Source organism: Aplidium turbinatum, chromosome 4 (assembly GCF_918807975.1).
Source record: "Aplidium turbinatum chromosome 4, kaAplTurb1.1, whole genome shotgun sequence".
In the NCBI taxonomy this organism is placed as follows: domain Eukaryota; kingdom Metazoa; phylum Chordata; class Ascidiacea; order Aplousobranchia; family Polyclinidae; genus Aplidium; species Aplidium turbinatum.
The window spans coordinates 117,803-131,528 of record NC_137475.1 but is presented as its reverse complement, the minus strand read 5'-3'; the positions used below and the strand labels follow the sequence as shown (position 1 = coordinate 131,528).

The following is a 13,726-nucleotide window of genomic DNA, read 5'->3' as shown; positions in this document are numbered from 1 at the left end:
TTAGTTCATTTTGATAAAGAATCGATTCATCGCTTGCTTCCTACAGAGATCGATGGAGATGACGTGAACGCTTCAGTCTGCCACCCGACGACCGCCGCTCAAATCTTCCACTTGTTGCGTCGACAAATGGTTCGAGATTTCCGAAAGCCTCTGATTGTTGCGTCACCAAAGATGCTGCTTAGATATCAGGTATGTGCTGCCCTCTAGTCATTACGGACAGCTGTGACTCCAACATCTTTACTTTGAAACGTCACTCTGTCAATCTCGGTGACCTACGTCAGCCATTCAAGGCCTCTAGAAGTAGGCTATGCGAAACTGCCAGAATTAAGCTCTCAACGTAGCTTTTCAGTCCTAGGATAAAGATTCAGTCAATCAACCAGTGAGCTTCAAACCTTACAGCCTGTAAAATTAGCAAGTTGAGGCGTTTTTTGGCAGTGCATCGTATGGATCCGTAATTGGGCCTCTCGCACCAGTTTGCTGGGCGTGCAGTTGTTCTCTTGCGTTATATTGCCTTTTTCATTATTTTTGCGTTTAATTGATAGTGACTGTATCATTTTGATCCGTTATAGGGCAATTTTGTGTCACTTTTGTGCGAGGATGGCTTGCCTCCCCAGAATCCCTTCCTGGCGTTGTCATTCCGTTTTACTAATGTAGGCTATGACTTAATTCCCTTCATAATTTACATAATATTGTCACTACTGCTTGCAGACTAAATTTATTTGTTTCTTAGCAACCGAAAAACACTATTGTTGATTTCTTTTTAAACTTAACTGCTGCATTCTTAAATTGACCTACTGAAGATTTTACTATGCTTGTTATAAAGTTGTGCTGAAGAGAATTTAATATTCGAAATCGCGATACACAACAAGATAACTTGACATTAATTGGACTGGTCATACATTTGTCTTGAATTTATAATTATTTGGCAGTGCATCCTATTGATCCGTAATTGGGCCTCTCTCTTGCACCAGCTTGCTGTGCGTGCAGTTGTTCTCTTGCGTTATATTGCCTTTTTCATTAATATTTTAACTTTGTAAAAAAAGTTTGCTGGGTTTACTCGCTTGCTTTGTTACCTTCGTCAAAGGTTCTGTGAGTATTCTGAGCTGGTGCAACTACACTAGATCCTAAACGAATGCAAAATTAAACCAGAAGAAAACTTTGCATGAGATTACCTATGACGCCGTGAAGTGTAAGCTCAACACTTTCAATGAAAAACCATCAAGCCGCACACAATCCTAAAAAATAGCCCTAAAACTCGCGACTTCTGAAATTTTCCCTGAACTCTGAAGCAAAACTAGCCCAATTCCGAGGGAAATCCGCGGAATTGGCAACTCTGATTATAACTTTATTTGCGGTTCGCTTTGGACACTGTATGTCATTTGATTCTCCTTATTCTTTCCGTGGGGTGTGCGGATTCCCAGCATTTACGCCACAAATGTTACCAGTGGCCCGACTTACACCCCGTGTTTTTTCAAATCATCATTTTAACAATTTTGTTTTACCAGGGTGCCACCTCCCCGCTTAGTGATTTCACAGAAGGAACTCGCTTTCAACCGATTTTTGATGATTTAACTATTTCCGTACCACAAAGGTAAGAATTATTTAATATTATTTATGTCAAGAGTTTTCACGTTAAGTGTCCGGTGATGAGAGTATTAGGCTCCCTCTTCAGAATAAATGTCTGTTGAACAGCCGAACCCAAGTGTCTGAGGACGATGATGTGAAGTTTTGTGATTGTGACATCCAGTGTTTCCACAAGTGAGGGAATTTCCTTGTTTTAAGGAAATTTCGATGGTTTTGTGTTCTAAGAAAGAATTTAAAGAAAAAGTGAAGAGATTAGTGAGCCAGACGATTTAGTTGTTATTGCGAAAGTGCTGAAATAAATAAAGAAAAGGCTACAAAGAAAGCTTAAAGTTAGATTCAGATCACCGTTCTGTCGTGCGAATAACTGGATGCTTAGTTCCAAATCTCAGTCAAGAAAAGAAAGAATTTAAAGAAAAAGTGAGTTGTTCTAAAAACCCCTCCTTTTTTATCCCCACCCCCATCCTAGTTAACTATTTCCACCCCAATCAAACCCTGGGATCTGCAATTCCAGCCCGGGCTTGGTATCCCTATCTTTTCCCCCGAAGAACAAGGTTTAAGAAGAAAAGGAAAAACATTTCACAAGAAAGGAATCATATAAATCTGTAATCATTTATGTCGTGTTAATTGTATACTACAGTAATTGCTATATGTTCATTGTTTAACCTAAATTTAGCTTTATCGACTTTTAAAATAATTCCTAGCCTATTTTTCCATTTCACTTTGTTGTTTCATTTTTAACCTTAATTCTAATCAGTTAGTATCTGGCTACTTAAATTAATTAATTCGTAGACTTGTGCCTCTATTGCAATAATAAATCCATCCGAAAATCCTTTTTTTTTTTTTACCCAAATTAAACACCCTTGTTGAGTTAATTTTCGAAATCTCGGCATTCAAACTCCTGCATTGGTAACCTAGTGTTGCCAGTTGTCTGCCAAATCTTCCTTTTCTTGCATCTGAAACACGCATCTTCCATAACTTCCTTTCTCCTTGAAGTGTTCACTTGAATCATAACCTTATCTTGTTAAAATTCTATACCGTATAATTTGAACAACAATCCTCTCTTTATCTTTAAAGTATTTTGAACAATTATTTATATCGATCCTAACTAATCGTACTTCAAATCAAAGGGTCACCCTATTTGTTGGTTTAAGTTTTCAGTAGTGACGTCACAATTGACTTTTTAGTCAATTGTTCTCAAAGCATTTTTTTAACCTTCTAGCTCATCAAACTTATTTGCAGTACCGTAATTAACTGATATTCAAAGCCTAATTGCATTTAGTAACGTTGCGTCTATGTAAAAAAAAATAATTATCAAATTTTAAGTAGTAACCTCTGATTCAACCCTCTTGTAATCCGCCAGTAGTTCTTTGTTTTTGTAATCCGTTACTTTCAATTTCTAAACTTTGAGCTGTCGCTGTAAACTCCGAAACATCTTAAACTTAACCAACTTTTTATATATTATATTTATTATTTATACATTTCTACTGAATATGTCACGCCCTTTAAGTCGCACAGGTTCAAAAACTTTTCAAGATAACCTGGCCGGTGTTGATTTTACCTCCCCGTCTGCTGAGTCCACTAGTTTAGGCTGGCCGACGAGGAAGCAGGTTCCTGTGAGTGGGCACTCAGTCCCACTCAACCCAGATGGTGAAGCCTCACCGGTAAACTCTATTGCTTTCACGAACTCGTTGCTTCGTCGTGGCGACGAGTGTCCGATCCGTGATCCCACACCACACAGTGGCTTACCTGTCGCATGCCACGAGTCAGCTTTACTATATCTGAGGTCGAATAGACTGCAGTCCGTCTGCCCTATTCGCCTCACCCTCCCCAATCTATTTCCCCTTCTCTGTCCTTTCTCCACTTGCAGGAGGGCATCTCGACCTTACCGAGATGTGCAGGCGTATCAGGACCATATGCGAGCATTCCATGGTTCGCGCGCCGAGTTCCTGATCACCTGTAGCAGGTGCTGCCGTGTTCTCCCTCGAGCTTACAAGTTGGATGGGGCCTTAGAGCACTGGCGATCCTGCCCCAAGGGCCTTCAATTGCCAACCTGCCTTCCCTGGCCGAGCAATGACCCGACGCCGTCGGAGAGCCAAACCAGGCCCCCTATGATGACCAAGCCTGGGCCTTCCTACGCCTCTGTTGTTAGGCATGGAAGGCGCCGGCCCTCGACTACAGGCGCATCGGTCGAGGGGTCATCCCTTCCTTCCTCTTCCTCTGTCATCCGCTCTCAAGTCTTCTGGCGCCAAGGCCTGGATAGCACTTCCACTTTGCCCCCCCACCTGACTTTATACCAGAACTTTTCCGTACTGTTCTATCCCATTCAGGCAAGACTTCGCTCAGCCCAGCTGATGCTGACAGCTTGCCTGATCTAGATGTGCTGTTTCTTGCTCGCCTGTCTTCGGCCGGACCTGGGTCGGAAAGTGGGGACTCTTCCGACTCGTCGAACAGCAAATCTCTTTCCTCTTCCTCCACTTCCTCGCCTGATAGCTCAACCACGGACGGTTACGGCCCTACTGTCAGTGCAAATCCTTTTCTATATGCACCTCTGCGCAAGCCGACCTCCACCGGAGCCGTGGCAGTGGACTCGCTTGGTTTATCCAAGCCGGCTTCGCGCCCATCTTTTCTGCCTCGGACGGCTACCACCGGAGCTGAAGCTGGGGACTCAATCAGCTCTTCCAAGCCACCCATGCAGACCTCTTCTTCCAAGTCTCTCCAACACTACCCATCTCACTCCTCCTTATCTTTTAATCCTGTTTCCATCTCTCCTATACAATCTTGTACCTCGTTGCTGTCTGCCGAAGCCCGACCCTTTACCCCACCTACCCAAACCACCCACAATGAATTCCATTCAACTATCTCTTCCCAAACCTTGACTCGACCCCGAAGCGACACCATGGCATGCAACCAAGCCACGCATGACCCCGGACTCCCTCAGACTACCCCAGGGATGTCCATCACACCCAACACTCAACGATCCATCCAAGACCCTGTTGAACCGGTCAGAGAAAGTAAGACGAAGAGCTCCAGGCGGGCTCTTTGCAGTTTAGTGAACCTTACTTTAGCGGGTGGCATAAATTTCGACCAGTTCTGCATTGAATTGGAAGAGTGGACCGCTGGCACTTCGCCGCCCAAGAGGACACGTCCACGCTTCAATTGTGGCGCCCAGGCTTCAATCGTGGCGCCCGGGCTCGCGCGGCTCGCCGTCATTCGAACGGGGGTTCTCCTCGGTCGGACGGCGGGGGTTCACGCGGGAACGGAGCCCGATATCGTAGGGGAGTGGAGTTGCGAGCCGCCTTCTCGCGGGACGCGAAGGGAACGGTCCGTCGGATTGTTGAAGGAAAAAACTGCGACCTTCACTGCGAAATTCCCCCTCAAGAAATTGAGGAGAGATTTCGATGTGACATGACCGCTCCTAAAGCTGGGAGTTGCTCGCGGATGCCTGAGTGGATGAACGCCCACCGTTACGAGTATGGCAATGTAAACCTCTCCCTCATCGCTGACGGTGAAGGTCCCATTACGGCCCGGGAGGTGGAGGCGGTCCTCCAGTCGCTTGATGTCGGTTCCGCCCCTGGTTCTGACGGATTGTCCTACGGTTTCTGGAAGACCCTGGACCCAAGAGGGGGACTCTTGGCCAGCCTTTTCGAGACCTGCCGGATCAACCGTCGTGTACCGGACCAGTGGAGAACCAGCAGGATCACACTCATATGCAAAGACCCTGAGAGTGATCTGCACGACGTCAGCAACTGGCGGCCCATCTCCATCTGCCGAAACATATATAAGATTTACGCCGCCGTATTGGCCCGACGCCTGCAGCGATGGGCGGTGGAGGGGAATGTTATCAGCCGAGAGCAAAAGGGATTCATGCCCACGGAGGGCGTCTACGAGCATGTGTTCATGCTCGACACCATCCTCTCCGATGCACAGTCACGCAAAAGGCCTGTGTCGGTTGCGTTTCTGGACATTCGAAACGCCTTTGGCAGTGTCCGGCACGAATGCATAGCCGAGGTCCTGCGTCATTTCGACGCCCCCACAGACCTTATTGAGTGCATCTCCGACATATACGTCGCTAACACCTGCACCGTCCGCTGTGGCAATGGTGAAACCGACCGTATCCCTGTGGGGCGGGGAGTCCGTCAGGGCTGCCCGTTGTCTGGGCTGCTATTCAATTTGGTCATCGAGGTGCTCCTCAGGGGCGTCCGTGACAAAACGGATTGCGGCTACAACCTTCCTGCTAAAGAAGACATCAAAGTACGTTGTATGGCATATGCGGACGACATCTGTCTCGTTTCTTCCGATCGCGAGCAGATGATCTCCCTCTTATCTACTACCGATCCCTTCTCTTCCTGGTCCGGGCTACGGTTCAACCCACGCAAGTGTGGCACCTTATCCTATAGGAAAGCGTCGGCGTCCCGTCTGCGGGTCGACCCGGAACCTTTCTCCCTAGCCGGGGAGGAAATCCGAGTCATCCCCAAAGGCGAAACGTACAAATATCTTGGCGCTCGAACCGGTTACGCCTCGGATGCGTCCCTTACCCAACCTTTCATCTCCACCCTGGAGAAACACATTTCCTCTTCAATGAAATCTTTCCTTACTCCAAGCCAGAAACTTCTGGCACTTAATTCTATCATTCTTCCGTCCGCGTCATACCATCTGCGAGTGCGGCGCTTCAGACAGTATGAGCTTCTGAAGCTCGATCGACTGGTATTGCAGTGTTTGAAGGTGGCGTGGCGTCTTCCCAGGTGGGCGTGCAGCGCTTTCTTTTACTGTAAGCCTGCATTGGGGGGCTTTGGTGTGTTGAATCTGTGTCGCGAAAACGACACGCTTTCGATAGCCCAGGCCTTCAAGATGCTGACGTCTCCTGACGACCGTGTCTCTGCCATCTCTTTCGGGCAGCTTAGGCGTTGTGCCAGTCTGAGGTTCGGCACTCCAGATCCTACCCCGTGCCAGCTAGCCAGTTACTTGAATAAGGACCCTCCCCCTGAAGGTGCCCGTTCTCGACCGTGCCCAACAGGCGAAAGCTTGTGGGGCCGCGTCCCGGCGGCTACCCGTCATCTAAATGTACGTTGGTCCGCACGCCTGGATGGCGGTCTCGAGTTGACCGCGGGGAGCTCCAAAATCACCCCTCCCCTAAGAAAAAAAAGTGGTTCCGACCCTCCACCAACACAATGACTTGTGGTGGAGGAGACAGTGGGAATCCAAACCTGACCAAGGCAAGACGGTCAGTGCCCACTGTCTGTCCGGATTTTCGAATTCTTGGACTCGGCGACCGGAGCTCCTGGATCACGCGAACCGTGCATTTGCTTATAAAGCCCGCCTAAACCTACTTCCCTTGAAATCAAAACCAAGCCATGGCCACCCATATAAACCTGCCATATGTCGCGCGTGTGGGAAAGCGGAAGAGACTCTCCCTCATATATTGAACCACTGCCCTACCGTGATGCCTGTTGTCACGGAACGACACAATTCAGTATTGTGGGAGATCGTGAAGCATGTACCTGCCGAATGGCAACCCTTGCTTACCATAGATAGTACGGTTCCACAACATGTGGAAGCGGGCGGTGCTGATCTGCGCCCTGACATTGTCCTGCAACGCCCTGACGGTGTCACGGTTGTATGTGACGTCACTTGCCCGTTCGACTACGGCGCGGATTCCCTTCGAAAAGCCGCCGACAGGAAACTCGACAAGTACGGCGAGTTATGTGTAAACATATTGGAAGACAGGAAGCGCCCTTGCAGGGACGTCCTGTCACTTCCGTTCGTCGTAGGCTCCCTCGGGAGCTATGCTCCGTTGAGCTCTCGGGCTTTGGCGGCCTTGGGTGTTCCTGCTCGTGGGGTAGCAGAGGTGGCTAGAAAAGTGGCCTCCCTCTCAATCGAAGGTTCCCTCCGTGTCTGGAAAGCTTGGAACGCCGGGCTCACTCGTGGAGGGGCTACGTCATAGAAAAGACGATTCCAGCGATCAGAAGCTCAATTCCCCAACAGCAGAAGCTCTGCAGTAAGCATCCGAGCGCGCAAGACAGCAAACCTCAAAACCCGCCAGTAATTGTGTGACGTCATAGTATGTTAAATCCATTGTTTCATTATCAATTTACCTGTAAACAATTGTCGTTTCATCAGCATGCTGCAGCTCAATGAGGAATGCAATCATCATCAATAAAATAAAATAGCAATATGTGAATTAAGTATATATTGCATATTGTGAATGGACTCATATCATCTATCAATGACGTAATATCATTAACAACACTGGATCTGTATTTTCATATTTCAATATTTTAGATTATCACACACTACCTTCTCCCGATATGCTGCTCTTTCCCGCTCGGATCAACCTCGCGTTGCTTTTAACTCATCGATAAACATGATTTCCCGATCAACTCGATGCAACCTCCAAAGTTTCATCCCATTATTCTATATTTTTCCTGCTAACGTAGCCTAGTCATATCTACGCTTCGATCGCTAGTCCCCCCGACCCATCTGGGCGAACCTGCCTCAACGTCTGGCCAGTGCACATCCGTGCTCGTTGGTTCAACGTCAACATTTTTTCGGTAGGTAAAGCATACAATATATTCCCACTTACCATCTTTTTTTTACACCAATTAATTGAGCCTTTGCTCCAGATTTTATATAATTTTCGTCTCCCACGAGTATTCAAATCGTCCTTGTAGCTAAGCTTTTCTTCCTCGTGGGAGACCCCAAAGTTTATCCGCTCTGCCTACGGGCAGACCGGGTATAGGAGTCAAACGTACCTGTGTTACGGTCACGTGATGGAGACGTGGGCGCTGCCTGGCTTTATAAAACCTCTGTCGCCCAGCCCGTCGTGAGCTGACCTTTTTGCGTTTGCAGAAAGCAAAGCCCGTCTCCCTGGCCCGTTCCGCCATTCTAACTTTTGCGGACGAGTCGCACAAAATTCTCGATCCACACTTTCCTTCCACAGGTACCTAGACTCCCCAGCCTGGCCCCCGCGACCTAAGCTGGTGGACTTCCCTTCCGGGTGCATCGCCACCCCATAATCACGTCGCTCCCCGCCTCCACGGGGCGTGGCAGGCCGGTTCTTTAAAGTCTCTGACCTGGCTATGTTTATTGTGTTCTTCTCGCCGTGTCAATTATTTTGTACTCGTGCGTCTTTGATCAAAATAAAACAGTTCATCATCAAATTTCGATGGTTTTGTGTTCTGTAATCTTGCATTTTAAATGTTTAATGAAACTTAAACCCTATTTTGATTTATTTTATAGAAAAGAAGCATACCGTACATTCAATAATAGTTTGCTATAATAGTTCATAACCTAGAAGACGAAGTAAAATCATTACTCAGGTCTTTGTGTGGAGATTTTCTGGAATTGGCATACTTGCGAAGCGTTGATCCATTGCTCGTATATGTAACAAATGCACAAACTTTCGTTTTATTAGACCAGGGGTCACCAACTGGCGGCCCGCCACGCTGTGATGTGCGGCCCGCGGGAGGTATCAGCGTACAAGTATAACCAAAAATACTTTTCTTGAGGAGTTAAAGAGCATGAAGGCAAAAAATACTTTCCGGAAGCATATTTTCGCTTTGCTTACGATTCCACCGACCGACCAATCAGATTGTTGTTTTAGGTGGGGGTCGCTTATTCCAATGCGATGTCCAGCCACACTGTCCCAGTGGTTGATTAAAACGTCTGTTTTCGAATTTTGAAATTGTATGTGATCGAGCATAGGTTGCTTATTTTAGGTTTGTAAATGTCATGTAAACACTATTGTGCGATTCACAGTTATTGTGTTTCATGAGCAGTGTTTCCTTTATGCAAGTCTTTGTTGGCAAAATAGTTGTTAATCAACAATTCTTGCCATCCTGGTTAGCACCGCAAATGACAGTTGTCTAATAATCAAAGAAAGACGGTTTTATAGACTCTCACAAAAAGGATGAAAAACCAATTCATTGCTTTTTTAGAGGGAACACTGTTCATGAGTTACGATAGAAACGTTTTGTTCGGTGATTTCCACAAGCGTTTGTTTCATGGTGCCTGGTTTCTTCTTGTTGTTGGAGCCTATTTTTCACTGATATGTTTGCAGGTCACTATTGTTGCCTGTATCGCGATGTGTCAAACATTTCCTTGTTTACTAAAACTGTTAACTGCAAGTTATTTTTTGTGAAACGAAGTGACAACACCACTCTTGTTTGGTGATGAATATTCTAATGAAACCGCTCGCCTCGCTGGTACAAGTGCACAAAACAAGTGGCCTCGTTTATTAGACATTAAGTCAAAAGTGTTGTTAAAGGAGTTTGGCCTGGCAGTAGCATTTTTTGTTGCTGCGGTATTCTAAGATAAATATTAACAACATGTAACGCTGGATACTGAGTACGAAATGCGTTCTTTTCTAGCATAAGAGTCAGCCTACCTAAAATTTTATTAGTGCGCCCGCCAGCAACTTTTGAAAAGGTACCATTATAAAATCCCCTTTCAACTTGGTTTGGTAATTACAGAAGAAAAAAGAGCAACAGCTGTGGTGGGAAGCAAACCCACGTCAATGTAATTACTACCACCGCCCTAACCCAATGCGCCAAGCCAGCCGATGGGGAACGAATGACTAAACTGAGCTAAAATATACGTTTTCCTTTGTTGCTCAGAGGGGATTTTTTATGGTACCTTTTCAAAAGTTGCCGCCCGCCACGGCTCTCCTTAGTGCTAAAGTGGCCGCATGCAAAAAAGGTTGGTGACTCCTGTATTAGACAAAGTGTATGTAGGTACAAAAGCAAAATGCGCTATTCGTAGTATTGGAAATGATGTAGGAAAAGACCACAAAGACGTGAAGTTGTTCTTAACTCACTGCTGTGATTTCTTATTAAAGCAGTGAAGCAAATTTTAACAAGATTTGCTTCAAACGAGTTTTGTTTTCTTTCATGCTTATCTCCAACTGTTGCATTTAATCTGGAAGCAGCTTCATTGTCTGCTCTTTATGAAGAGTTGCCATTTTTAAGTAAAGTGGCAAAATTGGAAAACGTTGATGCAGAATGGAGAGCACATGCACTGTATGGACAATTAAGTCCAAGCATGACTTTCAGCACATACTAGCAAACAGTACAGTACCTAGGCTACTGTACTAGTGCTTATGCGACAGTACGGTACCTAGGCTACTGTACTAGTGCTTATGCGACAGTACGGTACCTAGGCTACTGTACTAGTGCTTATGCGACAGTACGGTACCTAGGCTACTGTACTAGTGCTTATGCGACAGTACGGTACCTAGGCTACTGTACTAGTGCTTATGCGACAGTACGGTACCTAGGCTACTGTACTAGTGCTTATGCGACAGTACGGTACCTAGGCTACTGTACTAGTGCTTATGCGACAGTACGGTACCTAGGCTACTGTACTAGTGCTTATGCGACAGTACGGTACCTAGGCTACTGTACTAGTGCTTATGCGACTATATTTTGTAAGGAAATTTAAGCTCTGTGCAAGCAAATTGTAAGAAAATTTTTAGCCAATTTTACTTGTTTGTGAAGAAATTAAAAGTTGTGGAAGCACTGGTGACCATCTAATGTTGCCAAGTTAACAAAAATATGTGGATCATACAAAGCTGAAGCACCGAAGTCTGTTCGGCAATACTGCTGAGTAAAGGAAAATTACTTTTAAGAGAAAGTTTTGGAGTCGATTTACAGTGAAAAAAGTGTTGTTGAAATGAAGGTGCGTTTTGGAAATTTGTTAGACAGGTGTTGGGAAATGTGTTTGCTTGCGTCTGGCAACGCTGTTAACTACTTGGTTGTTGTGTTTACAGAAAGAGTTTGAAATGTTTTTGCTTTCCTTTTAACTTCATTTTTTTATATTTAACAGAGTGAAAAAAGTAATATTTTGCACGGGGAAACACTACTATGCACTTGTTCAAGAACGAACTCAACGAAACTTATCCGATGAGTTGGCGATCATTCGAATTGAAGAACTTTGCCCCTTCCCTGCGTCTTTGCTGCTTGCTGTGCTTGAACGGTACTCTGGAGCAACATCTCATATCTGGGCACAGGAGGAACCGAGGAATATGGGAGCTTGGAGCTTTGTTTCACCAAGATTTGCAAACATCTTGGGCGTCAACTTGAAGTATGCCGGACGGGCAGCTCAAGCCGCCCCAGCCGTTGGCATAGGCACGGTTCACTTGGAACAATCGAAGCGTGCCATCGATGACGTATTTGCCTGATTGGTGACGTTTTTACCTTTTTATTTTAATTGTCGGTAGTTGATATCGGAGCCTGATGGAGGTCTCGTTGTAGTTCGAATGAAATCAGGATGTTGGGCGTTAATTTATTTTTCCCTATTTCGATATGTGCCGTGTCGTGGCAAACCTTCATCATGACGTCATATGGAGCGGCACATCGCAGGTGTATTTCTCCACGATCCGATGTTCCGACAATAGGTTTTCCACTTGACACACTGGCTAATGGTTGTAAGGATAATCCTACATGGCCACCTGTTTCAATTTATAAACCCCGCTCTAGCCTACGTACGTTGTGTAGCTCGTGAAAAAATCAAGGTTTTTGTGCTGTTTGAATTTCTCTTTTTGTCAACTTGGTGCAATGATTTGCAGACATCATGCTTGCAGGGCTGTCTTGTGTTTGGTTGAACCACAATTACAATTTCCATCGCCCATTCAGCGCTGTGTGTTTATCGCAGCAGAACCCACGTCATGAAGAGGTCGTGACGCCAGTCGCTAGTAACGCGGTGTGCTCATTCCGATCACATTGTTTTCTATTTTAACTTGAAACCTCGTTGAATATGAGAATAATAATGAAAGGAGTGATGTATCGGCCCAAAATTTACCCGTATTTCCATTTTTGTCTATTTTCATGAAAAGAACCATTTTTTTACCTGCGACAAACGGTTTTACGTCCTTCCTCGTATTGCGAGTAGGATTTCAAGACCTAGATTTTGTGTTTTTTTGATTTCACGATTTTCTCGAGTAAAAGTAGGATGAGAACAATCAAGTGTGGATGGTTCACAGCGATCAATGAGTTGATGGCCTTTTTGAAAGGCTTCAAGCGCATATTAGACATTACACACACACACACACACATTCTGTCTAACACACTGTTTAACGGTAGAAACCGGCTCCAAGCCATGACAAAGCAAGAGATGAGATTACTGGAAGCTGCTGGATAACGACCAAGTAAAATGGAGTGGCGTTTTCAATGGTTTATTGAGCACCCCACCAACTTCAGTGGAAGCAGAACGAGCTTTCTCTACACCAGGATTGTTTGCCACGAAGCTGCGATCACGGCTGAGTGGCAGACCTATCAATGCCCTGTGTTTTTAACACTGTCGTTACATGAAAAATGAATAAAACAAACTTGGACGCAGTATTCGTTAGGGTTGATTCAATATGCGCTCTACTGTTTGTATTTACACGTTGATTACTGTCATTAGTAGCCAGTGTTGTACGCGTCAACGAAATAAATTGGTGGAGTCAGCGCGAATTTCCTAAAAACTTTACGGCGCTAATTTCTAGCGCTATTTTAGCCAGGGTCTCACGAAACGGAAGTATTTCACCTTTCCTAATTTTCAACTAATTTTGCTTAATTGTTACGAAAGGATTGTTACGTTATGAAAAGTTACAAAAAAAAGTTGCAGCAATAGCCTATGGATTATTAGGATGCTAATTAAGAAGTGTCATCTTAGATTATATCGGAGGGCCATATATGGCTCGCGAGCCAGTAGTGTAGTCATATTAGGGTTTGACCCGGAAAAAATTCGTAACTTAACAAATTTGGTACGAAAAGAAGCGAAATTTTATGTAGATCATCATATCCAAAATCCTCTTTAATCGGCTTTGAGCAAATAGAATGGGGGCATTTGAAATTTGCGTCTAGCGCCCCCTAACGGAAATGAACTATAATCATCTTTTCTAATACTTCCATAATGATTTCTGATTTGTTTTTTCAAATATCGCAATCTGTAGCTTTGTGAAAACATTTTGGTAAAAAATTCTGGATGTAACGTCACAAGAATAATTGGAATATCGTAATTACTCTTCAATACTAGTGGATGAATGGAATGCAAGAATACTCCCAGTAAAGCCACTTTTTTTTTCGTTTTTTACTTTGTTGAATACAATAAGTTTAATGGGGAGTGATGGGCTACTTAAAACACATGTTGCGCCATCTAGTGCAGA

The 13,726-nt window shown here is 45.1% G+C and overlaps 1 protein-coding gene across 2 annotated transcripts in view; it reads left to right on the top strand.

Annotated features, from left to right (window-relative positions):
• Positions 1 to 13,013, top strand: part of LOC145768407 (2-oxoadipate dehydrogenase complex component E1-like) — a 61,573-nt gene extending 48,560 nt beyond the window's left edge. For both annotated transcript variants that reach the window (XM_082579892.1, XM_082579891.1), the window contains exons 12-14: positions 47 to 189; positions 1,506 to 1,591; positions 11,404 to 13,013. In XM_082579892.1, coding sequence (XP_082436018.1) covers positions 47 to 189; positions 1,506 to 1,591; positions 11,404 to 11,758 — 584 coding nt within the window. In that variant the 3' untranslated portion in view covers positions 11,759 to 13,013. The remainder of the gene's footprint in view (positions 1 to 46; positions 190 to 1,505; positions 1,592 to 11,403) is intronic.
• Positions 13,014 to 13,726: the final 713 nt, after the last annotated feature.